Below are 25,685 nucleotides of genomic sequence, written 5' to 3'. Positions count from 1 at the left end.
CTAAAAATGCTTTATCGTATTTTATTAGATTTTTAATCCGAGAGGCTCATTCTCTCTAGTGAGAAAGATCGTTGTTTACTTAAAGTCAAGACGCACGAAGTAAGAGCGATAGCAACTTCCGTGGCTTTTAAGCAAAACAGATCTCTGCGAAGTATTATGGACGCGACCTTTTGGAGGAGCAAGTCGGTGTTCGCTTCATTTTACTTAAAAGACGTCCAGACTCTTTATGAGGACTGCTACACACTGGGTCCATTCGTTGCAGCGAGTGCAGTAGTGGGTGAGGGTTCTGCCACTACATTCCCTTAATCCCAATATCCTTTTAATCTTCTCTTGAAATGTTTTTAATCTTGTCTTGGGTTGTACGGAAGGCTGAGAAGCCTTTCGCATCCTTTTTGATTTGGAGGGTGGTCAAATGTCGTTTCTTGAGAGCGCCCAGATTAAGGGTTTTGATGAGGTCCTGTTTTATGGGTGGTCGCCCTGAATATAACAGCTCCTGGGAGTCTTTCAGCATCCTGAGAGGATGGCTGGGCTTCGTGAGGAAAGCGGACTAATAAGGAAGAGTAATCGTCAGAGTCAGCTTCCTTACCAGGTACCTATATTTAATTGGGTTTTATTATGATATAATTGTCAAAAACTCTAAGCATATACGCCTTTATTGTATTAATACTGGTCTCTACCCACCACCATGGGTGTGAATCAGCTATTATATATTCACCGGCTAAGTTTAATATTTAAAAATGATATTTTGATTATAAAATAAATTTTTGAATATACTTACCCGGTGAATATATAAATTAAAGGCCCTCCCTTCCTCCCCGATAGAGACCCAGCGGAATGGGAAGAACTGGAGCTGTTTACAAGTATATGCGGTATCTGGCCGATAGTCGGCGCTGGTGGGCACACCCGCAACCTTCACGGCGATCGCTCGCGAGTTTTTGGGTTTATGTCGAGCCGTCCGAGACGTCAGCTATTATATATTCACCGGGTAAGTATATTCAAAAATTTATTTTATAATCAAAATATCATATTTAATCAAACTTACCCGCCAGCCCTATCCCCCTTGAAGTCCTACCTCCAAGCAAAGTGAGCTCAATCAGAGGTGTGTGAGGGGGCGCGGTACCAGGCTACCCTCCCCTACCCCCACTAACTAGCGGTATGGGTAGTTAACCCTCGTTAAAAATTAATGGCTCCTCATTTCAGCTATGCCGAAAGTAAATACCCCTATTAAATAGCTAAGGTATGTATAGTTGGGAAAAATACAAATTATCTACGAATTTGTCATTTTTGTCTTAATTTTTTTTTTTCTCATTTATACAGTATATGATACAAAGTTGAACTATGGGAAAAGGCATAATTTATTAAATAAACTCTGACACCAAGATATTCCATCTCTTTTGTTGTTTATTATAGGCATAAAAAACTATTTTCCAAAGAAAAGTTATTTTAAAGGTTTCTATGTTTTGATGAAGGATGGCAATAACCGGAACACTTTATACTTTTGCAGAAACGAATGCTTGACGTCGTGAAGCTGGCCGTTGGTGGAGGAGTAACTTTTGTTGGTATAAATATATACATGCAAAATGAAAAATTCTACGAATCATGGGTCATGCCTGTATTCCGCAGGATAGATCCAGAGACGGCACATAATTTGGCAGTTTTAGCTGCAAGGTATCATCTAGTCCCAAAGACTAAGATAAAAGAATCTAAACTTTTGGTAAGTGTTATTATAGCTTACAGCCAATATTTTTGAAGTCCACTAACCTTTCTGTTTGTTAAGAATTAAAGTGATTCCATACACTATTTATTGCAGTTTATTGCTCTATTGCTAGGTTTTTATAATGTTATTGAAATTTTGTGAGTTTACCATATCTATTGCTATCTAATTGCTTTTCTAATTTATTTCTGAGTAGCATTTTGAAAGAGCATTTGTTCCGTAACCGAAATACAAACTACGCTATTTACATTGGGTTTACCTTTTAGCGCAGCTGAAATGGCGAGCCATTAGAATTTAACGAGGGTGTATTACCCCCGCGCTAGTTAGCTACCCCTCCCCCCCTCACACACAGATGAATGCTCACTTTCACTTTTGGCTCGGACTGTGACAGACGTCTCTGTCTTGGTCCTCTCTTGGCAGCCATTGTTTGTTTTGTCTTTACTTAATCGCTTACTTTTCTTTTACTCAATATATATGTAAACATGTTTTCATTTTTGTATATATATTTGAGTATAGAAATCAGTAAGTTTCCTTTACAGAGTTGTGTGTGTAGTGTACGATATCTACGTGGAGTCCTCGGCAGTTAGGCCACCACGGCGTAATTTTATGGGTGGCGATCGAGTTTGACTTCGGTCTTTCTCTCTCTCTCTCTCTTGAGGTCGTTCACCCTTTTACTACGTGTTACTACGCCCTTGTAGCTTCCTTTCCGTGTGGGGGGGTTGCTACGCCGTACGTTTGTCTCAATTAGTTTATGAATCTAATTGTAGTTTTTTTTTTTCTTCAGCTTGTAGAACGATTCCTTTCGGGGTTTTCGTTCTTTCTTTAGTGTTCATTCATTTTTAAATTACATAATTACATAGTTTCATAATTATAATTATTATAATTCTGTTTTGGTTACAGCTCTCCTTCCGTGAGTGTAAGTGGTTGTGAGGGCACGTGCCTGTTGTGTAATTCTTGTTTCCTTTCCCTCGGGATTCCTCTTCGGAGCCTTCCCGGGGGAATGAATGTGTACTAATGATTTTTGTTTTATTTTTTTACAGTTACCGATCTAGTTCGTTTCTGTAATATGGCAACGGTGTGAGCTGTCTTGTTGAGGCCTGGGGATTCGGCTGTTGCTGCCTCCCCCCTTGTATTTTCGTCAGGGGCGTGTCTCCTTCTACTGGAAGTACTCCCGTGACGACGGACAGCTCTCTAGTTCATTTTAGAACTCTCAGGAGGCTTGCCTCCTTGGGCGGGTAACTTTCCTTCCGAGGGAAGTTTTTCCTGTCCAGGCTTGAGTTTTTCCCCTTTTGGGGGGTTCTTCTCTTGCCTTTTTTTCGTGCGACTATGCTCTTGGTGCTGAGCGGTCACACCTGCAGTTTCGCTCAAGGGACTGGGCAACTGCAGGAGCCCCTCTTCGGAGGATTGCTCCTTTTACGTCACTGGCTGACCAGTCTCTTCTACGAAGTGTTTCTCTTTCATTCACGAGAGAGTACACTCATAGAGACTTCTCTTCGGAGGATTCTTCTGCTGCTGTTGCTGTTGGCCTCCTTCGCCGTAAGGCCCACCGTCCGCCTCGTCGTAAGGGCCTCTCATCTTCTTATAAGGGTGCTAAGAGGCGCCTTTTTGAATCTCCGTTTGCAGCCTACAACTCCTTCTTCTTGATCTTCCGCCTTGGTGCAGATGGACAGCAGTCTGATCTCGTCTTCCAACGGGTAACGGTCTTCCCGACGGACAACGGTCTTCCAACGGACATCAGTCTCCCGGCGGACAGGCAACAGTCTTCCGATGGACATCTGTCTCTCGACGAACAACGTTCCCTTCGGGGCAAAGGGTTGCCTCCCACGGGGGTTCTTCCCTTGCGTGTCAGGGTTCCCCTGCGCGCCCTTCTGCTGTGTTCTCTCCTGCTGCTGCTCAGTGTTAGCGCACAGGCGCTCTCCTGCTCATCAGCGCTTCCTGTTCGTCAGTGCTCTCATGATGATCATCCCTGCTGTTCCTGTTGGTTCCTGTTACGCGCCCTGTGCGCCCACGTTCGCCCTCGCGATCTAGAACTTCGGTTCAGGTCTGGGTCAAGGACTCTTCTTCTATGCGCAGACTTTCATGCGTTGCCTTCTGCTCGTCAGCGATCATTAGCTCGCCAGTGATCACCTGCTCGCCAGCGTTCACCTGCTCGCCAGCGCGCACAGGTGATTTTAGTATCGCCTATTCAACAGCGTTCTACACGTCAGCGATCTCCGGATCGCCCGCGTGTGTTACAGCCGGCGCGCCAACGTTCTCCAACGCTTCTGAAGGAACATGGTTCGCCAGCTACTAGCTCGCCATCGCACGATCTCCCACCTGCGCATGCTGCTCTCCATCGCGCGATCGCCCACCTGCGCATGCTGCTCGCCATCGCGCGGTCGCCCACCTGCGCATGCTGCTCGCCATCGCGCGATCGCCCACTTGCGCATGCTGCTCGCCATCGCGCGATCGCCCACCTGCGCATGCTGCTCGCCATCGCGCGATCGCCCACCTGCGCATGCTGCTCGCCATCGCGCGATCGCTCACCTGCGCATGCTGCTCGCCCTCCTTCTGCGCTCCTTCGCTCACCTTTGTTTGCGTTCCTGCGTGACCGCGCATGGACGCTTCCACGTTCGCCCACGCGCAAATCTTTGAATTACCATCGCGCGAGCTCTAGGGCGATTGCGACCACGATTCCCACTGGGGTTTTCGCAGCATGGCCAGCCTGGCGAGTTCTTCTGGAGCGTATTTCCAGAACACGGCCTCACCCCGTAAACGCAGAGCATGGCACTTGCAAGAATAGGAAGAAACTTCAGGGAGGTCTGAGCAACACTCCTCTTTCCAGAACCTAGATTAGCCCTTCCCCGTCATTCCCTGGAAGGATTTTTGGCGGGGGCTTTCCGTTCGAGATTTCTCCATCGGCCAAGGGGTGACTGCTTACCCCTTCCTCTGGGGGCTTACCAGGTCCTTTCCCTCCTCGGTTACGGCCCGACGTTTGGTTCAAGGAAGCTACAGGAAGATCATGGGTACTTTCCTCCTCTCGGGCTCAGGCACCTTGGCCTTTCGTCGTTAAGTATCTAACTTGCGGACAAGCTCGATGTTGTACCATCTGGACGCGCTGACTGAGGGCTTCATTCGGGTGTCTCATCTGTGGAGGTCGACAACCTCAGACACCCTTCCATCCTTGAGAAGAGTTTGTTTGTGCCCAAGGACAGAGACTTAGACAGCGGCTGTGCGGAGGAAATCGACTTCCGTTTTCACTCCTCCAAGGCGCTTTCTTCCAGACTCTGCAGGGTTCCAGCGCCTTTTTCTTTCAACCACGTCGGCCTAAGTTATCGGCTACGACAACTGAGACAAGGTGTCCAATTGCAGTTTCCTCCTGTCAGAAACAGAGGCTCCCCCGGGGGGGCCATAGTCCTAAAAGGAGCGGCAGAGCTCACGAACTCTAGGATTGCAGGTTTCTCGCTGGGAGGATGCTTAAGGTTACTCATCCGGATGACAGCTTCCCGATGCCCATTCCCGCACGATCAGCCAAGGATATCGCGCCTGCCGTCTCTGTCAGCGAATTCAGTGTCTCTGAACCTCTATGCCATAGCGTCGGCAAGAGTTGCCCGGTTGGGCAGAATGATCCATACCTTAGGCGAAGGTCCTCCATAGGATCATCGACGGCTTCACCCCCGGCCTCTTCAGTCGATCCTTTCTTAAGGAAGGATCTAAGAGGGGAGTTCCGTAGTCGACCTCTCAGCCCTGATCAAGTTTGTCGAACAAACTTCGGCCAGCGTAGAACAGCAGAATCGATCAGACTGGTAACGAGGCGACAGGACTCCTTAAACCCTGGATCGGAAGGACGGGTACTTTCAGTTTCCATTCCATCCATCTTCCAGGGAGCTCGTGGAATTCAGCCTAGACTGCAAGTATTCCTGCTTATGATGCAGTGTGGCTATCCCGCCGTGGCATAGCAGGTTTTTTTCCCCAGAGAACTCTCCTTGCTTTCCTCATGGCCGCTCAGGTGCAGGCTTCCGCCTCCTTTGCTTTTTGGAGGGCTGGTCAACTCCGGTAGGCTCGGGTTCGACCTTCTTCAGCGCCGGGACAAGCTTCCGGATGCTTACCATGAGTGTGGGTTCATGGTATTTTGCTTGGAGCCTTCTCTTCTGCCTCAACATCTGGAGTATCTGGCCATGATATTGAGTCAACGGCCTTACCACGTTGGAAACCCCGCTTCTCGTCCGTCCAGCGAGGTTAAGCAACGTCGGTTCTGGTCGGTACTTGGATGGGTGACCACCTGGGGACGCCAGATTCTGTTGCCACATCCTCCGAGCCTTCCTTTCAGTTGACTGTGGCAAGACTGAGGAGAGTCGCAGTACCTGTTCTCAGTCAAGCAGAGCTTTCAGCCCTACCTTGGAACGTTTCCTAGTTCTCCTTTCCTTATTGACCCGTCTATAGTCCGAACGGTCGCCTCAGGATAAGTTCCATGTGGGGCGGTCCAAGTTCCGGTGGTTTCAGGCAACGTTTAACCGGACTTCCTGGCCCCTATGGGACCAGCAGAACTATTAGACCTGCAATGGGTGTTGACCTATGGAACCTCTTCATGGTAGTGGATATTCTCGTCCTTTCCCCACATTCTTGATGCTGTTCTCGGACTCGTCAAAGGAAAGGGGGGGGGGGCATGTTCCGGTCCAGGCCTATGGTCAAGACCTGAAGGATACCTCTCCATCATTCAGGCAGGCTTAGGGGCCGTAGTCTGGCCCCTCTACAGATCCTACAGCTCCTGCCGAGTCGCTCCATGCGCGTTGACTTCATGATTCTGGCGTGTTCTAACCAGCAGGGGACGCATTTTCACACCTTCACATCTTGCAGTAGAGATACCGGGATGATTGAGATACTCTCAATACCACCATCGGCTCCCTCATTCCAGGCAGAGAAATGTTCTCTCCGACTATCCGAGCAGAGCCTCGTAGAGAGAGTGTACCTGGGGGTCTTTGACCTTGAGTAACCTGCAAGTCCTGGTCTGGGGGACCTGATCGCGACAGCTTGGAACCTCAAGCTTCCGCTGTTCTTCCCCCCAGTCTCAGACTCCGAGACTCTGGCAAGATGCATTCCGGTGATGGTGGGACAACTTCGCTGCCTGCGTCTTCCCTCCTTTTTGTCTGTGGACAATGGGTCTCAACAAGACCAGGTTGTCTGTCAACCTTTCAATGGGAGACCTCCACTGGGACTATGCGCAGAACGGTTTCTGGACCCTCTGCTTCCCCTGACGGAACTCCCGGGAGAGCTTCTCCCACGGCGCAGACTACTCAAACAACCACACTGCAACATCTCTCCCGAACCGGGGCGTCGCTTCGGCTTCATGCCTGGAGACACTACGCCTCCTCCTCAAGAAGAGACAACCCGCTACAGTCGCGGTACAGTGAACCCTCGCTACTTCGCGGTTCGACCATCGCGGATTCACCACTTCGCGGATTTTTTCCATAATCCATATATATACAGTAATATATATATATATATATGTATGCATGTATTTATGTATATATGTAGGTATGTATATGTGTATACATATAAATATATATATATATATACACACACACACATATATATATATATATATATATATATATATATATATATATATATATATATATATATATATATATATATATATCTAAAGTAGGAAGATGTGATGTAGTTCTAAGGGAAAAGTATGGGAAATATGTCTGGGTAATAAGCAAAGCTCTACCTCCAGTTTGTTTCTACATTATGATCAGAGATAAATGTAAACAAAACATTGGTTGCCATTTTTTATCGTGCTTTTTAGCATGTTTAGGAAATGCATGATATAAAATCACCTTTAATATTTGTGCCTGTTTTAGTTTAGGGTACTGTAGTACATGCATTAAGTGTTCTGTACATTAAAGGGTAGTTTGTTAACAGTACTACGTACAAGGGAAGGTTTTAAAAGTCTGAATATACATGTTGAATAAATGGGTAAATATGGTGTCACTACTTCGCGGATTTTCACCTATCGCGGCCGCGACTGGAACCTATCTACCGCGATAAACGAGGGTTCACTGTACGGAGGTCGCGTCATCTGCGATAGTCATCCGCAGGGGTCTTCCAGGCAAAGTGAAGAGTCTTCGGAGGTTGGTGCCGTGGGAGATATACCTCTTCCCTTGAGGCCTCTTCTCCAGTAATAACGGTCTTATTGCCTTTCGGCGGGAGGAAACTCCTTTCCGCTCTCGGCAATGAAGCCTGTCGCTCAGCCTTTCCCTGACCTTCAGGCTTAAAGGAATAACTTTTTCCTGCCCGCTGGATCTTTCCTCGCTCATGCGAAGCTACGATCGTCCCTGCCCTAGTCGGAGGAAGACCTCCAACTTGGAGCATGGCTCGGACTTTTTAGACCCTTAAGAGATCTTCTCAAGACCCTTTACGACAGGCCTCGGATTGTATTCCGCCTTGGGTCTCCTGCTCACTCTGGCCACGGCCAGTGTGTAAGCAATCTTCTTGGTCTCGTACGACTCCGCCCTTTCTAAGGAAGAGGGGAAGGCAACATTCAGGTTCGCTCCTGAGTTGTTGGCTAGACTCAGAATCTGGGGGTCCCGGCCCTTCGGTCCAATTCCTTCAAGGTTTCGAGTCTCCATTCTGTATCTGATGTCCCAAGACCTTCTCTTTCTTGCCAGTAAAGGAATCGAGAGGTTAGCTTTGGGAACAGCTGCAGTTTGTCCTCAGTTGCAGCCGATTTGGAAGCACAAGGAGGACACGGGGGAGAGTCACCAGTATACCTCTTCAGCCTGGACTCAAGGACATTCATCTCGACCTGTCTCCAGACCCTCCCCCGTCACGTTGCCCTACAGCACGATGTTGGATACATCGCAACGTCCCTCGCCTTCGAGTAATACTACTCTGTGACGCAGGTGCTACAAGCTGGAGTCTGGAAGCATCTAATGACCTTCGCAGCCCGCTTCCTGCAGGGCGTGACCCACAAGAGTCTCGATACGTTTTCTATCGCTCTGTGGTGGCTACACAACAGCTGGTCTAACCTCAGGCTCCTTTTTGGACAGGTAGCAGAAGGTTGAGGGCATTGTTATCAGGTTTTAGTCTGCATGAACGAAAGAAGTATGTCTGGCCCTTATTTCTTTCTTCATCATCCCCTCTACGGGGAAGCAGCATCCTGGTCTCTGCATAGCTATCTACCCCTCTCACTCACACACCTGTGACAGTGCTTCACTTTGCTTTTGGCTCAGATGAGGAACGGTTGTTGCCGCTCTTCATCCTCTCCATTATTTTGGACTGGAATTAAACTATTTTTTACTTTTTCTTTCAGTGTGTGTGTGTACGCTGAGTTCATCCTACCGACCATGCGTACCTGCTAGGGTTCGGGGGCTCGCACTTGTGGTACCTTTATGTCCGCGGTGGAAACTGATCCTCACTGCCGTTGGCCGGTCTGCAGAGGACAACGCTGCAACAAATCTAATAAATGTAATGAATGCCGGGAGGGGTCTGCCTCCCAGTGAGAAAGGTATGGGGGAGCAGAAGAAACCCAAGGCTTTTTCTTCCGCCTCCTGACCTTCTTCTGGCGCTCCTACTCGAACGACTTCCTTCAGGGAACCATTGAGTAGTAACGTAGACTGCTTAACCTTTGGTCAACCTCGATCCTCGAGAGACTATGCTGCCTCCCATAGTGAGGTTGCCCCGGCTCTCCCCCCGAGGGAGGCTGTGTCTTTTTCTCCTTTATTACAGGTTTGGCAGTCTCTGGGCTTGCCCAGCCCTCCCTCCATGGAGGCTCTGGTGCAGAACCTTTACCAGGGTGCTGAACTGCAACGATCGTCAGCTTCGGAGGTCGACCCCTTGACCTTGGTTGACGTGGTGGTATCGGAGGTTTCATCTGCTACCTAGCCAACGGACTGTGTTTCTGTTTCTTCTGCTGCTGCTGCCGAGGACCCCCCTTCTCCCCTTGACAAACATCCTTCGGGGGAAGGAGCAAAGTCCAAGGCATGTCTCTCCTGCGAGTGTTCCCCTTTCTTGTTAACTTGAAGGGGCACTCATAGAGACTCCTCCTAGGAGGCCTGCTACCGATCAACTTGCTGATCCTCCTGTTGCAGTGGGACGTCGTCATCATGGTAGGAGACCTCGCCGTGCTTAGGTGTGCTCCTTCTCCTTTGGCAAAGAGACGGCTTCGGATCTTCGTCTTGGTAGCTTTCCTCTTCAGAGGAACCTGCCTGTCATGCCTCCTCTGGTTTCCGACCTTCGCCTGCTTCGACGGACTCGTCTTCTCACTAACATACTTCGTTTCGTATCTTGCATGCGGAGGACCGTTCCCGATCCCCACCTGAGGATGTGCCTCCTTCCAAAGGACACATTTCTCCTTTGAACATCCAGCAGGTGTTTGCCAACCATCTGCTCATTATTCACCTGCTTTCGTCAGGCTCCTGCTCAGCATTCACGTACTCTTCACGTTCAGGTTCATCATCCTGTCGTTCGTCAACCTGCAGGTCGTGAATCACCTGCTCACCTGACAGCTCGTGAATCACCTGCTCGTCAGCATTGGGATCCTCCTACTGTTCATCAGTTGCCTGCTCGCTAGCATTCACCTATGCATCAGGCTCCTGCTGAGCGTTTGCCTACTCGTCAGGCCTCTACGCATAGACTTGCTGCTTGTAAATCGCCGAATCACTGTATCGCAGATCAAATTTCGCTGTCTTTTGATCAGAGCATTTTTCTGGCTTCATGTAAGCCTCAATCGCCCTCGTTGATTGTTAGGTCACCATCCGTCCTCTCGTCGGAGAGTTGTGGTTGACCCTGCAATTTTGTGTCGACTCTCGACAACGCGTCAACGCTCACCTGTTCATCAGCGATTATCAATGGCACACCAGCGTTCGGCAGTATGGCAGTGGTCAGCAGGCTTTCCAACACGCCAGCATCCGGCGATTCATCAGAGTTTGCCAATGCGTTGGCGATCATCAACCACTCAGCATATGACTTTAGAGGTGAATAATCTCCCTCAGCCAAGTGAGGATCACGAGCCAACGTTGACCTCTCAGCAGCAGAATACCCATAAAGGTAAGATCCTTTCCAGGTCTCCTCTGCCAAGAACCACAGTCCTTTCTTCAAGGAAGGGTAAGGCTACCTCTGATCGTTCACTGTCCCCCATTCCCCTTCCCGCAAATGCATAACAACGCGACCACTGGGGAAAGAGGAAGGGGCAAGCTACAGGTTTTCAGGTACCAGCACCAAGGAAAGAACCAAGATCGATGTTTCCGAAGTCTTTCTCGTCTGGTATGAAGACTCCACAGAAAGACCATTCGACCTCGTTCAATTCAGAGGAGCTTTCAGACAGCGCATCTATCAGCAAACAGTCGAGGTTCAGCATTTTGGTCAGGGCCGTAACTTAGGCCCTCGGGCCTTGTATATTCTCGCCCTGCAGAAGCTCCCGGCATTTCCCTGGGGAATTCTACAGTTTTGACAGACTCTAAGGCAACGTACTACGGCTGCGTATTCCCTGAAGAGGAAGAGAGGAGTGCAGTACCTGACAATTTACCATCATCTAGGGTCAAGCTGACTCCGGTCAAAGCTTCAAGGATAGAGGTTATCCCTGATAGCCATCTTCTCCTCCACCTATCGCTGCCTCCCCTTCCCACCTTGGAGGCACTCGCAAGGAAGAACCTCTTGAAGACGATTTTCCTGTTAGCCCTGGCCTTTGTAAAGAGTCAGTGAGCTATATGGGCTTTCATACGATGTTGCCCATTCAAAGGGATGGCGGTAAGTGACGCTCGGTTTCGTCCCTAAGTTCGTAGCTAAGACTCGGATTTCGCTGTAGCAAACCCTAGATTCAAGCCCTTCCAAGTTGAGGGTGTTCGTTCCTTGACAGATGATCCAGATCAGTTGTTACTATGACATGTGAGGGCGCTGAGGAAGTATCTCAAATGAACTGCCAGAGCTTGCCTTCAGATCAAAAAGCTCTTTGTGAGCACAGGAAGGGTCAAGAGGAAAATAACAAAGCTCTAAACAGCTCGTGCAAGGCACAGAGGAGCACCCTGGGTCAGTCACCAGCCAGTTGGTTTTTGGACCTCCACCCACCTAAAGGGGAGTTTCCACTGTAAAGAGTGTAAGGGTTTGTATACAGTATACAGTACCGTAGTGCCGGAACAAATGACAAATTTGGAAATAATTTTTATTTTTTATAGCTAAACAAACCTGGAGCTCTTAACACTTACTGTACTGGTCTCCCCATCACCCTCTCTCAGGAAGTCCTGCTGTAATTGCAAAGTGACGTTCAGCTCCTATCACTGATGTGAGCGTGTGGTTGGTCTACCCCCACTTCCCCTCCGCTAACTAGCGGAGGTTAGTTACATACATACATACATATACCAAGGCACTTCTCCCAATTTTGGGGGGTAGCCAACATCAACAAATGAAACAAAAACAAAAAGGGGACCTCTACTCTCTACGTTCCTCCCAGCCTGACAAGGGACTCAACCGAGTTCAGCTGGTACTGCTAGGGTGCCACTGCCCACCCTCCCCCGTTATCCACCACAGATGAAGCTTCATAATGCTGAATCCCCTACTGCTGCTACCTCCGCGGTCATCTAAGGCATCGGAGGAAGCAGCAGGGCCTACCGGAACTGCGTCACAATCGCTCGCCATTCATTCCTATTTCTAGCACGCTCTCTTGCCTCTCTCACATCTATCCTCCTATCACCCAGAGCTTCCTTCACTCCATCCATCCACCCAAACCTTGGCCTTCCTCTTCTTGTACTTCTCCCATCAACTCTTGCATTCACCACCTTCTTTAGCAGACAGCCATTTTCCATTCTCTCAACATGGCCAAACCACCTCAACACATTCATATCCACGCTAGCTGCTAACTCATTTCTTACACCCGTTCTCACTCTCACCACTTCGTTCCTAACCCTATCTACTCGAGATACACCAGCCATACTCCTTAGACACTTCATCTCAAATGCATTCAATTTCTGTCTCTCCATCACTTTCATTCCCCACAACTCCGATCCATACATCACCGTTGGTACAATCACTTTCTCATATAGAACTCTTTACATTCATGCCCAACCCTCTATTTTTTACTACTCCCTTAACTGCCCCCAACACTTTGCCACCTTCATTCACTCTCTGACGTACATCTGCTTCCACTCCACCATTTGCTGCAACAACTGACCCCAAGTACTTAAACTGATCCACCTCTTCAAGTAACCCTCCATTCAACATGACATTCAACCTTGCACCACCTTCCCTTCTCGTATATCTCATAACCTTACTCTTACCCACATTAACTCTCAACTTCCTTCTCTCACACACACTTCCAAATTCTGTCACTAATCGGCCAAGCTTCTCTTCTGTGTCTGCAACCAGTACAGTATCATCCGCAAACAACAACTGATTTACCTCCCATTCATGGTCATTCTCGTCTACCAGTTTTAATCCTCGTCCAAGCACTCGAGCATTCACCTCTCTCACCACTCCATCAACATACAAGTTAAACAACCACGGCGACATCACACATCCCTGTCTCAGCCCCACTCTCACCGGAAACCAATCACTCACTTCATTTCCTATCCTAACACATGCTTTACTACCTTTGTAGAAACTTTTCACTGCTTGCAACAACCTTCCACCAATTCCATATAACCTCATCACATTCCACATTGCTTCCCTATCAACTCTGTCATACGCTCTCTCCAGATCTATAAACGCAACATACACCTCCTTACCTTTTGCTAAATATTTCTCGCATATCTGCCTTACTGTAAAAATCTGATTCATACAACCCTTACCTCTTCTAAAACCACCCCGTACTTCTAAGATTGCATTCTCTGTTTTATCCTTGATCCTATTAATCATTACTCTACCATACACTTTTCCAACTATGCTTAACAAACTAATACCTCTTGAATTACAACACTCATGCACATCTCCTTTACCCTTATATAGTGGTACAATACATGCACAAACCCAATCTACTGGTACCATTGACAACACAAAACACAAATTAAACAATCTCACCAACCATTCAAGTACAGTCACACCCCCTTCCTTCAACATCTCAGCTCTCACACCATCCATACCAGACGCTTTTCCTACTCTCATTTCATCTAGTGCTCTCCTCACTTCATCTATTGTAATCTCTCTCTCATTCTCATCTCCCATCACTGGCACCTCAACACCTGCAACAGCAATTATATCTGCCTCCCTATTATCCTCAACATTCAGTAAACTTTCAAAATATTCCGCCCATCTTTTCCTTGCCTCCTCTCCTTTTAACAACGTACCATTTCCATCTTTCACTGTCTCTTCAATTCTTGAGCCTGCCTTCCTTACTCTCTTCACTTCTTTCCAAAACTTCTTCTTATTCTCTTCATATGAATGACCCAATCCCTGACCCCACCTCAGGTCAGCTGCCCTCTTTGCTTCACGTACCTTGCGCTTTACTTCCACATTTTTCTCTTTATATTTTTCATACTTCTCTATACTATTACTCTGCAGCCATTCTTCAAAAGCCCTCTTTTTCTCTTCCACTTTTACCTTCACTCCTTTATTCCACCATTCACTGCCCTTCCTCATGCTGCCTCCAACAACCTTCTTGCCACACACATCACTTGCAATCCCAACAAAATTTTCTTTTACTAACTTCCACTCCTCCTCTAAATTACCAGTTTCTCTTACTTTCACTTCGTCATATGTCATTTTCAACCTTTCCTGATATTTACTTTTTACCCCTGGTTTTATTAGCTCTTCAACCCTCACTAGCTCCCTTTTACATCCACCTACTCTATTCCCCCACTCTTTTGCTACAACTAATTTTCCTTCCACCAAAAAATGATCAGACATACCGTTAGCCATACCCCTAAACACGTGCACGTCTTTCAATCTTCCAAACATTCTTTTAGTTATCAACACATAATCCATTAATGCCCTTTCTACTACTCTTCAATTTGCCACTCTTACCCATGTATACTTATTTTTTTCTTTCTTTTTGAAAAAGCTATTACTTATCACCATCTCTTGCTCAACACACATATATACCAGTCTCTCACCACTCTCATTTTCACCTGGTACGCCATACTTCCCAATGACACCTTCTACCTCTCCAGCGCCCACTCTAGCATTTAAGTCACCCATGACAACTACATAATTCCTTATACCCAGTCCTTCTACACACCTAGTTAATTCATTTCAGAACTCATTCCGCTTTTCTTCACTTCTCACTACCTGGCCCATATGCACTGACAAACGCCCAACATTCCCTACCCAACCTAACCCTTACCCACATTAACCTAGATGATATCTCCTTCCATTCCACTACTTTACCTGTCATCCATTCACTCAGCAATAAAGCCACACCCTCTCTCGCTCTTCCCCTTTCAATCCCAGACACACTACCAGACATTTCACCAAACATCACTTCACCCTTTCCTTTTATCTTCGTCTCACACAAGGCCAATACATCCATCCTTCTATTCCTAAACATACTTCCAATTTCACATCTTTTACTCTCTATCGTACTACATCCACGCACATTCAAACACCCCAAAACTAGAGTGCGGGGAGCAGTCACTCTCCCCTCAGCTCAATCTCTTTGTCGATGTCTCACAGGATGTAGTTACAGGAGAGGGGGTTCCCAGCCCCTTCGTCCTGTCTCTTTTAGTCGCCTATTACGACACGCAGGGATAATGTTGGCGCTATTCTAATTGTTTTTATGCCCCCGCAGCCACAGGGGTTAGTTACACCTTGTGTAAAAGCTTTACGGCTAGTTTCAGCTATTGCTGAAATATATCTCCACTGTAAAGTTCTCCAGATTTGTATAGTTAGGAAAAATAAAAATTATTTCCAAATTTGTCATTTTGTAATAGTTCTGACAGATACAAACCTTCGCTATTTATTAGGGTATTACTTTCGGCAACGCTGAAAACCAGTCAAGACAATTTTAGTGAGGGATAATTACCCCATCCGCTAGTTAGCGGGAAGGGGTGGGGTAGACTAGCTACGCCGCTCACTCACACCTGTCGGTTGAATAACCACTTTTACTTTTGGCTCGGTAGAGTGTAGACGTGCCATCTCTCTCTCCCGTTAAAAAACTGCCTTGACTTTATTACTTTTTCTTTTGTGTGTGTCGGTGTGTGTATGGTTATTATCCCGCTATGCAGACATGTCCTTGGATTGAGGGCCGCCGCTGCGGCACCTTCATGTCGTCCTTGGAGACAGACCCACATCCTTTATGCCTGGCTTGCCGGGGAACTCAGTGTTCGTGGGACAGCACCTTTTCTGAGTGTAGGGAGTGGCCTGCCTCCCAGTGGGAGAGGTTTGCACGTAAGAAGAAGAAGTAGTCTAAACGCGAATCTTCGCTTTTGGGGTCTTCCTCGAAATCAAAGAAATCGGGGGCTTCTGCTTCCTCTACGCTCAAATCTCTGCCCGAAGCTAATCCTCGACCAGGCCCTTCCGGGGTACGGTCGAGCAGTAGCGCAGGGCTTGTGACTCCAGGTCAACCCTGAGGGATGGACGAGGATGACGGCTTCCCTAGTGAGTCGGCTCCTTCTCTTCCCCCAGGGAGCGCCTGTTCCTTACCAGACCTTGGGTCTGGTTCCGACGCCGAGGAGTTAGTTAACCCACCAGGGGCGGTGGCAGGGCTCTCTCCAAGGCGGGCTTCCCCTTCGGGGGAACATATATCTGGTTCGCGAGAGAAGGTTGCACGGCCAAATTGGCGCGCACAACCGACTTGGCGCGCACGACCGCCTTGGCGCGCGCAAACAAAATGGCGATCATGGCACGCAGGTTCACACTATAGCGTGCCATATGCACGAACAGCCTATTGCTCGCCATGCGCGCGAACAACACAGTGCGCGCCATGTGCGCGAGCAACCTTATGCACGCCAGGTGCGCGAACAACCTCATGCGCTCCAGGAGCACGAAAAAGGTGCGCGCAATCGGGAGAGGCGCTCGCGTGAGCTCCCTTCTGCCTACCAACAGTTCGGCGCAAGAGCGCACGACCATCTTGGCGCTCACAATCAGTCTCTCAAGCCCCTTGGGCCTCAACGGAGACAACGGTCGCCTGTGCGACCGAGCCCAGATCCTATCCCTAAGGGTAGGCCTGTGCCTATCTTGCCTGTAGGGAAGCCTCCATCAGACTAGAGGGTTAGGGATCCTGCCCAGGTTCCTAAACCCAGGGAGCAGTCCTTTCCTAAGGACCTTCCCCCTAGTTCCACAGGAGCCCGTGACCCCCCGTGGCTTAGCAACTTATTTAATGTAATGCGCCAAGCCATGAAGGGAGACGTTCCCCGCTCCCAGTCCTTAGGTGATACACCTAGGATTCCCTTGTCGCCTCCTCTCTTCCTGGGGTTCTCTCCTCCCTCCGATCCTAGGAGGAGGTCGGAAGTTCTCGCACAGGCGATCATCCCCTTGCAAAAGACCTCTGGAGGAGATTAGGCATGAACCTCAGGGTAGCCTCCCGCAGTTCGAGACGCCACAGGCCAGGCCAAAGGGGGAAAGGAAAAGGATTAGTCCTTCAGCCCCCAAGGAGGATAGGGTTAATTACTATGGAGACTCCTTCCCTTCTTTACCGGTCGAGATACATAGTGTCTAATGAGGCACGCCCTGCTACCGGACGGGATTCACCCTGTACGGCAATGGACTTACATTCCACCTGTAGGCCGACGGAGTCCTCTAGGCCCTTGGGGACAGAGGATCTCTGTCCTCGTAGGAGGGAACCGAAGGATTGGTTCACTATCCCCAAATCCTCGTCCAGGCTTCCTTCCTCACTGCCTCCCAGGTAGCCGGAAGCAAGCACCTTCCCGGTAGTCTCCCTATCCCCAGTCTATACAGTTGACAACTTCGACCCACGCCGGGCTCCTATGGATGAGAGGTTGGACGTGGAAGGGCAGAGCGATCTCGAGGACGACGCTCTGCCAGCAGCCGCTAGCCCTAAGCTTACAGAGGATGAGAGGAAGGAGTCGGAACACGCCTTCTGGCAGGTCCTAGCCTGCATCCGTTCCATCAATGGACTTCCAGATCCATCGGCAGCCCCTCCAGATGGAAAAGAAATGGTCCTTGACCAGTTCTATGGCACTCAGAAACCTCATAGGACCAGTGCAGCTTTGCCCTGGTCAAAGGGGTTGAAGAGTGCCAAACAGAAGGCTGTGTCCCAGGCAACTGGTTCCACCTCTTCTCTCCGCTCCAACTCGTCCTCCAAGCTCTTACCTCCTCCGTATGTGTTTCAGAGGAGGTACTACGAGATCCTCGGAGAATCTCTTCCAACGCTGTCTCTCGACCACTCTATAGAGGCACTCTCGAAGGCCACCCCCTTCGAGAAACTTATGTGACTTCCTGTCTCCTTTTCGGCCTCTGAAATCCTAAACTAGGAAAAGGTGGCGAAGTACGCCATGCAGGCTACTTCGTGGCTAGATTTCTGGTTAGGATCCTTAGGACAACTGATGCGGTCTAAAGACCTGTATTGGGAGTCCTCCAGGAAGTCTTTGGAGACTTTCCTTTTGTCCGGCACTCGAGCCATCGAGTTCCTCTCTCCTCAGGCAGTGAACCTTTGGGCCAACACTATCCTGAAGAGGAGAGATGCCGTCATAGACAAGCTCTATAGACATCTCCCTCAGGCCGAAGTAGCGAGTCTGAGAAATGCTCCTTTCGAGGGCAATTCTTTGTTCCATCCTGAGGATGTCGAGTGGGTGGCAGAGAGGTGGAGGAAGTCCAGTCAGGACCCCCTCATCCAAAAGGTTTTAACAGCTAGATCTTACCCCTCTCAGCCACAGCGGAAAGCACAGCAGAACCCGCAGACGAAAAGGGCTAGAGGCCCAAAACAGCAGGGTAAAAAGGGTGCAAAGCATGCCTTTCACAGTAAAAAGTCTTTCCGTGGAGGAAAGGGTAAGAAGGGATCTGGCCGAGGCCGGTCCCAATAAGACAGGCAATCCTCCCATTTGTCCACCTGTGGGGGGATGCCTGCAAAGCCACTGGCAGAGGTGGCTTTACCACGGGGCCGAACCCTGGTCGGTCGAGGTGATTCGTTCAGGGTATCGTATCCCGTTCACGCTCTCTCTCCCTCCACTGACTCGAGTGCCGATTCCATTGAACTCCTGTGCGAAGGGATCCGTACAGGAGTTTGCCCTCAGGGCAGAAGTCCAGTCCATGTTGGAGAAGGACGTTCTCCAGGAGGTCCTCGACGGGTCCCCAGGCTTCTGCAGTCAACTCTTTCTTGTGAAAAAGGCGTCTGGAGGCTGGAGACCAGTCATCGACCTCTCAGCCCTGAACAGGTTTGTCGAACAGACACCTTTCATGATGGAGACGGCTGACACAGTCAGACAAGCGATAAGACCCCAGGACTTCATGTGCACTATAGATCTGAAGGACGAATACTTCCAGATCCCAATTCACCCGTCTTCCAGGAAGTATCTGAGATTCATGTTCAATCGGAAGCATTACCAGTTCAGGGTACTGTGTTTCGGTCTTTCCACAACACCCCAGGTATTTACGAGAGTATTCGCCGTAGTATCATCTTGGGCTCACAGAGTCGGCATCCGTCTCCTAAGATACTTGGAAGACTGGCTGATTCTGGCAGACTCGGAGGCGGCCCTTCTCCGCCACCGAGACGAGCTTCTAAGATTTTGCCAGGATCTGGGGATCGTGGTAAACCTCGAGAAGTCTCAACTGCTCCCCTCTCAAGAACTGGTATACCTAGGCATGCGATTAGACACTGTAAGGCACAAAGCGTTTCCATCAGACGAAAGGATCCAGAGACTGAGGGAGATACCACAGGTCTTCCTCAATCGGGAAGAGCTCCCGGCGCAGTATTGGTTTCGCCTTCTTGGTCACTTCTCATCCCTAACCCGACTGGTCCCCAACAGTCGCCTCAGGATGAGATCCCTCCAGTGGCGACTAAAATCCCAGTGGAACCAGCACACCGATTCCCGGGATCACCTAGTCCGCATAGGGCTAGAGGAACAGTCGGACCTCAGGTGGTGGTTGGCGGAGCCGAACCTCTGCAAAGGGGTCGATCTTCTCATCTCTCCCCCGGAATTGATGCTGTTTTGGGATGCATCAAAAGAAGGGTGGGGGGCTCACGTGCTGCACCATTACATCTCCGGCCAATGGTCCGAATCAGAAAGGTACCAGCACATAAATCTCTTAAAGATGAGGGCAGCCTTTCTGGCCCTCAAAGAGTTCGACCAGGTCCTGGCGGGGCACTCCGTGGTGCTGATGAGCGACAACACCACGGTAATAGCTTATCTAAGCAAACAGGGCGGTACCTTTTCGCAGCAGCTGTGCCATCTTGCAGTAGAGATACTCAGATGGGCAAAAGACAACTCAGTGACTATCAGCTCGCTTCATTCCGGGCAAGCGGAATGTGCTAGGAGACAAGCTGAGCAGAGCGACTCAGATAGTTGGCCCCAAGTGGTCTTTGAATCCTCTGATAGCCAACAAAGTCCTGACTTTGTGGGGTTCCCCGACTGTGGATCTGTTCGCAACAGCCCTGAATTTCAGGCTCCTGTTGTACTGCTCCCCAGTCCCGGATCCCCAAGCTCTTTGGCAAGATGCTTTTCAACAACGGTGGATAAACCTGGACGCTTACGCGTTTCCCCCGTTCTGTCTGATGAGAAAAGTCCTCAACCAGGTACGAGCAAGCAACAATTTGCAAATGACCCTCATAGCTCCGCTATGGCATCACGCAGAATGGTTCCCGGACCTTCTGCATCTCCTCACGGAGATCCTGAGGGAGCTTCCTCCACAACACGACCTCCTCAAACAACCACATGCCAACATCTTTCACAGAGCCGTAGCCTCGCTTCGACTTCACGCCTGCAAACTATCCAGCACCTCCTCACACGGAGAGGCTTTTTGCAACCGGTTGCGAAAGGAATGGCTGGACATCCACAGAGGCAGTCTACCAGGCGAAGTGGTCAGTTTTCTGTGGTTGGTGTCGTGGAAGGGGTATCTCTCCCCTCAATGCCTCTGTTCCAACTGTAGCGGAGTTTCTTGTATACCTTCGGGAAGGAAAGCTTCTCTCGGTCTCGGCAGTCAAAGGCTACCTCTCAGCCTTGAGTCTCGCCTTTAGACTGAAAGGAGTTGATATTTCCTCCTTGTTGGAACTTTCTTTGCTCAAGCGCAGTTACGAGCTTATTTGCCCCTAGGCAGAGCTAAGACCTCCCCCTTGGAACGTGGTTCGGGTCCTCAGGACTCTGAAGGGCTTCCCCTATGAACCAATACGCCAGGCCTCAGATCGCCACCTCACGTGGAAGACGGTGTTCCTGCTCGCTTTGGCTTCGGCCAAGAGAATCAGCGAACTTCATGGTCTATCTGCTGATGTCTCCCACTCTAGGAGATAGGGGGAAGTAATCCTCAACTTCGTCCCTGAGTTTGTAGCTAAGACTCAAAATCTGGGTGTGCTGGACTCCAGGTTTGGCCCATTTCGGATAGAGAGTCTTCGTTCTGTAACCGAAGATCCATACCAACTGTTACTATGTCCAGTGAGGAGTCTGAGGTGTTACTTAAAAAGAACAGCAAAAGCTCGCCCCCGTGTACGAGCACTTTTTGTCAGCATGGGGAAGGTCAAGAGGCGGGTCATGAGGAATACTATTTCCTCCTGGATAAGGAAAGTAACCAAATACGCTCTATATCCAGATCCTCCTCTGTCTAACCGACCCAGAGCTCATGACGTCAGAGGCATTGCAACGTCTCTGGCGTTCAAGAAAAATTTTTCTGTGGCACAGGTATTGCAAGCGGGCGTGTGGAAGCTTCAGAAGACCTTCATAGCCCACTACCTGAAAGACGTAACCCACAGGAACATGGAAACCTTCTCCATTGGTCCTGTGGTGGCCGCACAACAAGTGATCTAATGCCTCAGGCTCCTTGATGGGCAAGTAGCAGAGGGTTGAGGGCTGAGGTTACCCGGGTTAGTCTAGGGTGAAGGAAAAGAATGTCTGGCTCACTTCTTGCTTTCTCCTTCTCCCCCCCTGGGGAAATAGCTCCGCAAAACCAAAGCATAGCTGACCTCACCCCTCTGTAGGTAAGAATCATTTCTCTTGTGCATCCTGGGTATGAATGAATACTTTGTTACGTCACCAATACCTCTTGAGGGAGGGTATTGGATATGTCTTAGAATCCTCGAGTGAAGACAAGCCACGAGTCTCTCTCACACAAGCTTCTGCAGGCCGCTATCAGTGAGTTACCTTGTATCTACTTTGAATATAGCGAGGGTAGGGTCCCCTTTACTATCGATCACAGATCGAAATAGAGAGGACCCCGGGTTATGACCAAGGCCAGTTGGTAAGGACTTCCTCCCTCCTAAGAGTAAGTCACCCTAATAAATAGCGAAGGTTTGTATCTGTGTCGGAACAAATAACAAATTTGGAAATAATTTTTATTTTTCCTAACATACAAACCTGAATCTATTTATACAAATTGGCCCGCCACCCTGTCCCCCTAGAAGTCCCTGCCAGAAAGCAAAAGTGGTTACTCAACCGACAGGTGTGAGTGAGCGGGGTAGCTAGTCTACCCCGAACCCCCTCCCGCTAACTAGCGGATGGGGTAATTATCCCTCACTAAAATTGTCTTGGCTGGTTTTCAGCGTTGCCGAAAGTTTGTATGTTAGGAAAAATACAAATTATTTCCAAATTTGTTATTTTTCCCAGCTATGCAAACCAGAGTCCTTTAAATTAAATTTCCTTAGAGGGGCTATTCTGTGACATGTGCTTGACCCTCTCACCACCTTTTGGTAACCAACTATCTTGTTAATTATTCAGTGGGTGTTCCTGTGCCACTGAAAACTAGGTCGGTTTTAAAGGATTCTGGATCGTTTAGCTATAGTAAATGAAAATTAATTATTCAATGGGTGTTCTTGTGCCACTGAAAACTCTCTCTCTCTCTCTCTCTCTCTCTCTCTCTCTCTCTCTCTCTCTCTCTCTCTCTCATTGCTGTTCTTGATCTACATTAGTAACATATAATTAGGATTAACTAATAGAATAGCCAAATTTGCCAAAAATACTAACCTAGGCATAAATGCTGCAAATTGAGAAGACATAGGAGCCTTAAGAGAGGATCTAATGAAGCTAGGAGAAGGGTCCAGAAAATGGCAAATGACTTTCAACTGTGGGAAATTTAAAGTCATGCACATAGGTTATAGTAACCCACAATCAGATTACTCAATACTGGGTTATGAAATAGAAAGTGTGGACCAGGAGGAAGATCTCGGTATTATTATCAGCAAGGATTTGAAGTTCACCAAACAGAACATAAAAGCTGAAAGAAAGCATAAAAACTAATGGGTTACATAAAGAGACACTTCAAATACAGAAACAAAGACGCTATACTACAGCTTTACATATCACTCGTAAGACCCCATCTAGAATACCGTGTACAATTCGGGGCTCCAAGTATTCAGAAGGATATAGATAGACTGGAAGCAGTACAAATTAGGGCCACCAAACTAGTTCCAACACTAAGGCAATTTGGATATAGAAGTGGGATGGAACGTTTGAATTTATTTGATCTACAAATTCGACAACTGAGGAGACAGTTAATAAAGGCATTCAAAATTCTTTAAGGAAAAACAAATGTAGATTACAACAATCTATTCGCGCTTAGCACAAATCAATCCAGAGGTAACGGATACAAACTGGAATGAAAAAGATACAACACCACTCAATGTGGCAATTTCTTTACATACAAAATAACAAATACGTACAGTACTTGAAATAGACTTCCAGTGGATTTAGTAAACAGTAACACAGTAAACGAGTTCAAGAATGACTTAGACGAGATCATAAGAACTCTCTTAATGCTTAAACTAAATTGCCCTCTACCAAAGAGCAAATGGAGTCTTCTCAGATGGACAAAAAAGTCTTTGAGACATCCAAAATCCTTGTAACACACTCTCTCTCTCTCTCTCTCTCTCTCTCTCTCTCAGTGCTGGGTAATAAGATAGAAAGTGTGGACTAGGAGAAAGATCTTGGTATTTTTATCAACAAGGATTTGAAGTTCACCAAACAGAGCATAAAAGATGAAAAGAAAGCACAAAAACTAATAGGTTACATAAAGAGATAATTCAAATACAGAAACAAAGACACTGTACTACAGCTGTACACATCACTACTAAGACCCATCTGGAATGTGGAGTCCAATTCTGTGTTCCAAGTGTTCAGAATAATATAGATAGACTGGAAGCAGTACAAGCTAGGGCCACTAGATTAGTTCCAACAGGAAGGCAGTTTGGATAAAGATGGAAGATAGAAATTTTGAACTTATTCGATCTACAAACTTGACGACTAAAGAGACAGTTAATAGAGGCATTCAAAGTTCTTAAAGGAATAACAAAGGTAGATTACAACAATCTATTCACGATTAGCACAAATCAGTCCAGAGGTAATGGATACAAACTGGAATTGAAAAGATACAATACTACTCAATGTGGCAATTTCTTTATATACAAAATAGCAAGTTCTTGGAATAGACTTCCTGTGGATGTAGTAAACAGTAAACATGGTAAACGAGTTCAAGAATGATTTAGACAAGATCATAAGAACTCTCTAAATACTCAAACTAAATCACTCTACCAAAGAGCAGATGGACAAAAAAGTCTTTGAGATAATCAAAATTCTTGTAACACACACACACACTCTCTCTCTCTCTCTCTCTCTCTCTCTCTCTCTCTCTCTCAGGAATTATGAGTAATGAGTAATTAATGGAACGAAGTTATCTTCCTCTTTTAAGGAGAATGTAAAGTTACATTATTGAATTTTGTATTTCCAGGAATCACAAGTTTTTGATATACCATTCAAAACTCCTGTAGGCCTTGCTGCTGGCTTTGACAAGAATGGTGAGGCTGTTGAAGGTCTCTTTGAGATGGGGTTTAGCTTTGTGGAAGTAGGATCGATTACTCCACTTCCTCAACCAGGAAATCCTAAACCACGTGTGTTCCGGTTACCGGAGGACAAAGGAGTCATAAACAGGTTTGTAGTTTTATTATTTTATCAAATCTCTGAATTTTGATATTGAAGTATTTTAGTTTATCATCGTTACTGTAGTTTTGCATACAAGTTGCTAACTTTTAATTTTGCACTTATACTACCATGATTTTAGGCCAAGTGGACAAATGAGGTTGTTGGTAATTAAAAAGGGAAATTTTTCTTCCCACTGATGTACTGTATGTATCATATGGATGTGAAGATGTGTTGAAGGCTTTTGGATGAGCTACCTAACATAGGAGAATTATTGTTGTTGTACTTATTCTGTATTCTGAGAGTTTATCAATTCTTGTACAGGTGGACTTTTTGGTAGGGCTATCCAGCAACATCTCAGGAGAACAAATACCTGCAAACCCTTCTTTGCTCCTAAGCTAAATACAAACCTGAATCCCTTAGGTAGGGAATATGTTTTCAGTGTTATCTGGATGGCCACTGAATTCTTTTAACAACAGTTAAGCAACAGGGGTGGGTTAGGGTGAGGAGCCCCTCCCCCATTTGTCAAAAGCACTCCACTTTTGTTTTTTGCCGCAATGATGACGGGCATACTGTTGTGCCATTAATCAAACTTTTCATTTACTTTTTCTTTCAAGAAGTGAATGCTGGCTGTTAATTGTTATGGATGTGAGTGCACCAATCACCTGTTGAGATACTACTGCTAGAGAGTTATTGACTCCTTTGCCTGGCCAGAGAGTACTACATTGGATCCATATCTATGATTACAGCTCATTTTTTTCTTTGACTACACACACACACATCGAATAGGCTGGCCTATTCTTTCCACATTCTCCTCTGTCCTCGTACACTTGACAACACTGAGATTACCAAACAATTCTTCTTCACTCCAGAGGTTAGCTACTACACTGTAATTGTTCAGTGGCTACTTTCCTTTTGGTAAGGGTAGAAGAGACTCTTTAGGTATGGTAAACAGCTCTTCTTGGAGAAGGACACTCCAAAATCAAACCAATGTTCTCTAGTCCTGGATAGTGCCATAACCTCTGTACCATGGTCCTACTCTGTCTTGG

The 25,685-nt window shown here is 47.6% G+C and overlaps 1 protein-coding gene and 1 pseudogene across 1 annotated transcript in view; both read left to right on the top strand.

The window, feature by feature from the left end:
* Window positions 1-25,685, top strand: part of LOC137657574 (dihydroorotate dehydrogenase (quinone), mitochondrial-like) — a 207,377-nt gene that overhangs the window by 34,242 nt on the left and 147,450 nt on the right. The window contains exons 2-3 of the mRNA XM_068391908.1: window positions 1,505-1,714; window positions 24,449-24,648. Of these exons, the coding sequence (XP_068248009.1) occupies window positions 1,505-1,714; window positions 24,449-24,648 (410 nt within the window). The remainder of the gene's footprint in view (window positions 1-1,504; window positions 1,715-24,448; window positions 24,649-25,685) is intronic.
* LOC137658076 (5S ribosomal RNA) lies at window positions 5,882-6,000 on the top strand (annotated as a pseudogene).

The sequence above is a fragment of the Palaemon carinicauda genome, chromosome 18 (genome assembly GCF_036898095.1).
Source record: "Palaemon carinicauda isolate YSFRI2023 chromosome 18, ASM3689809v2, whole genome shotgun sequence".
NCBI classification, from domain to species: domain Eukaryota; kingdom Metazoa; phylum Arthropoda; class Malacostraca; order Decapoda; family Palaemonidae; genus Palaemon; species Palaemon carinicauda.
This window is presented reverse-complemented; position numbering and strand designations above follow the sequence as displayed.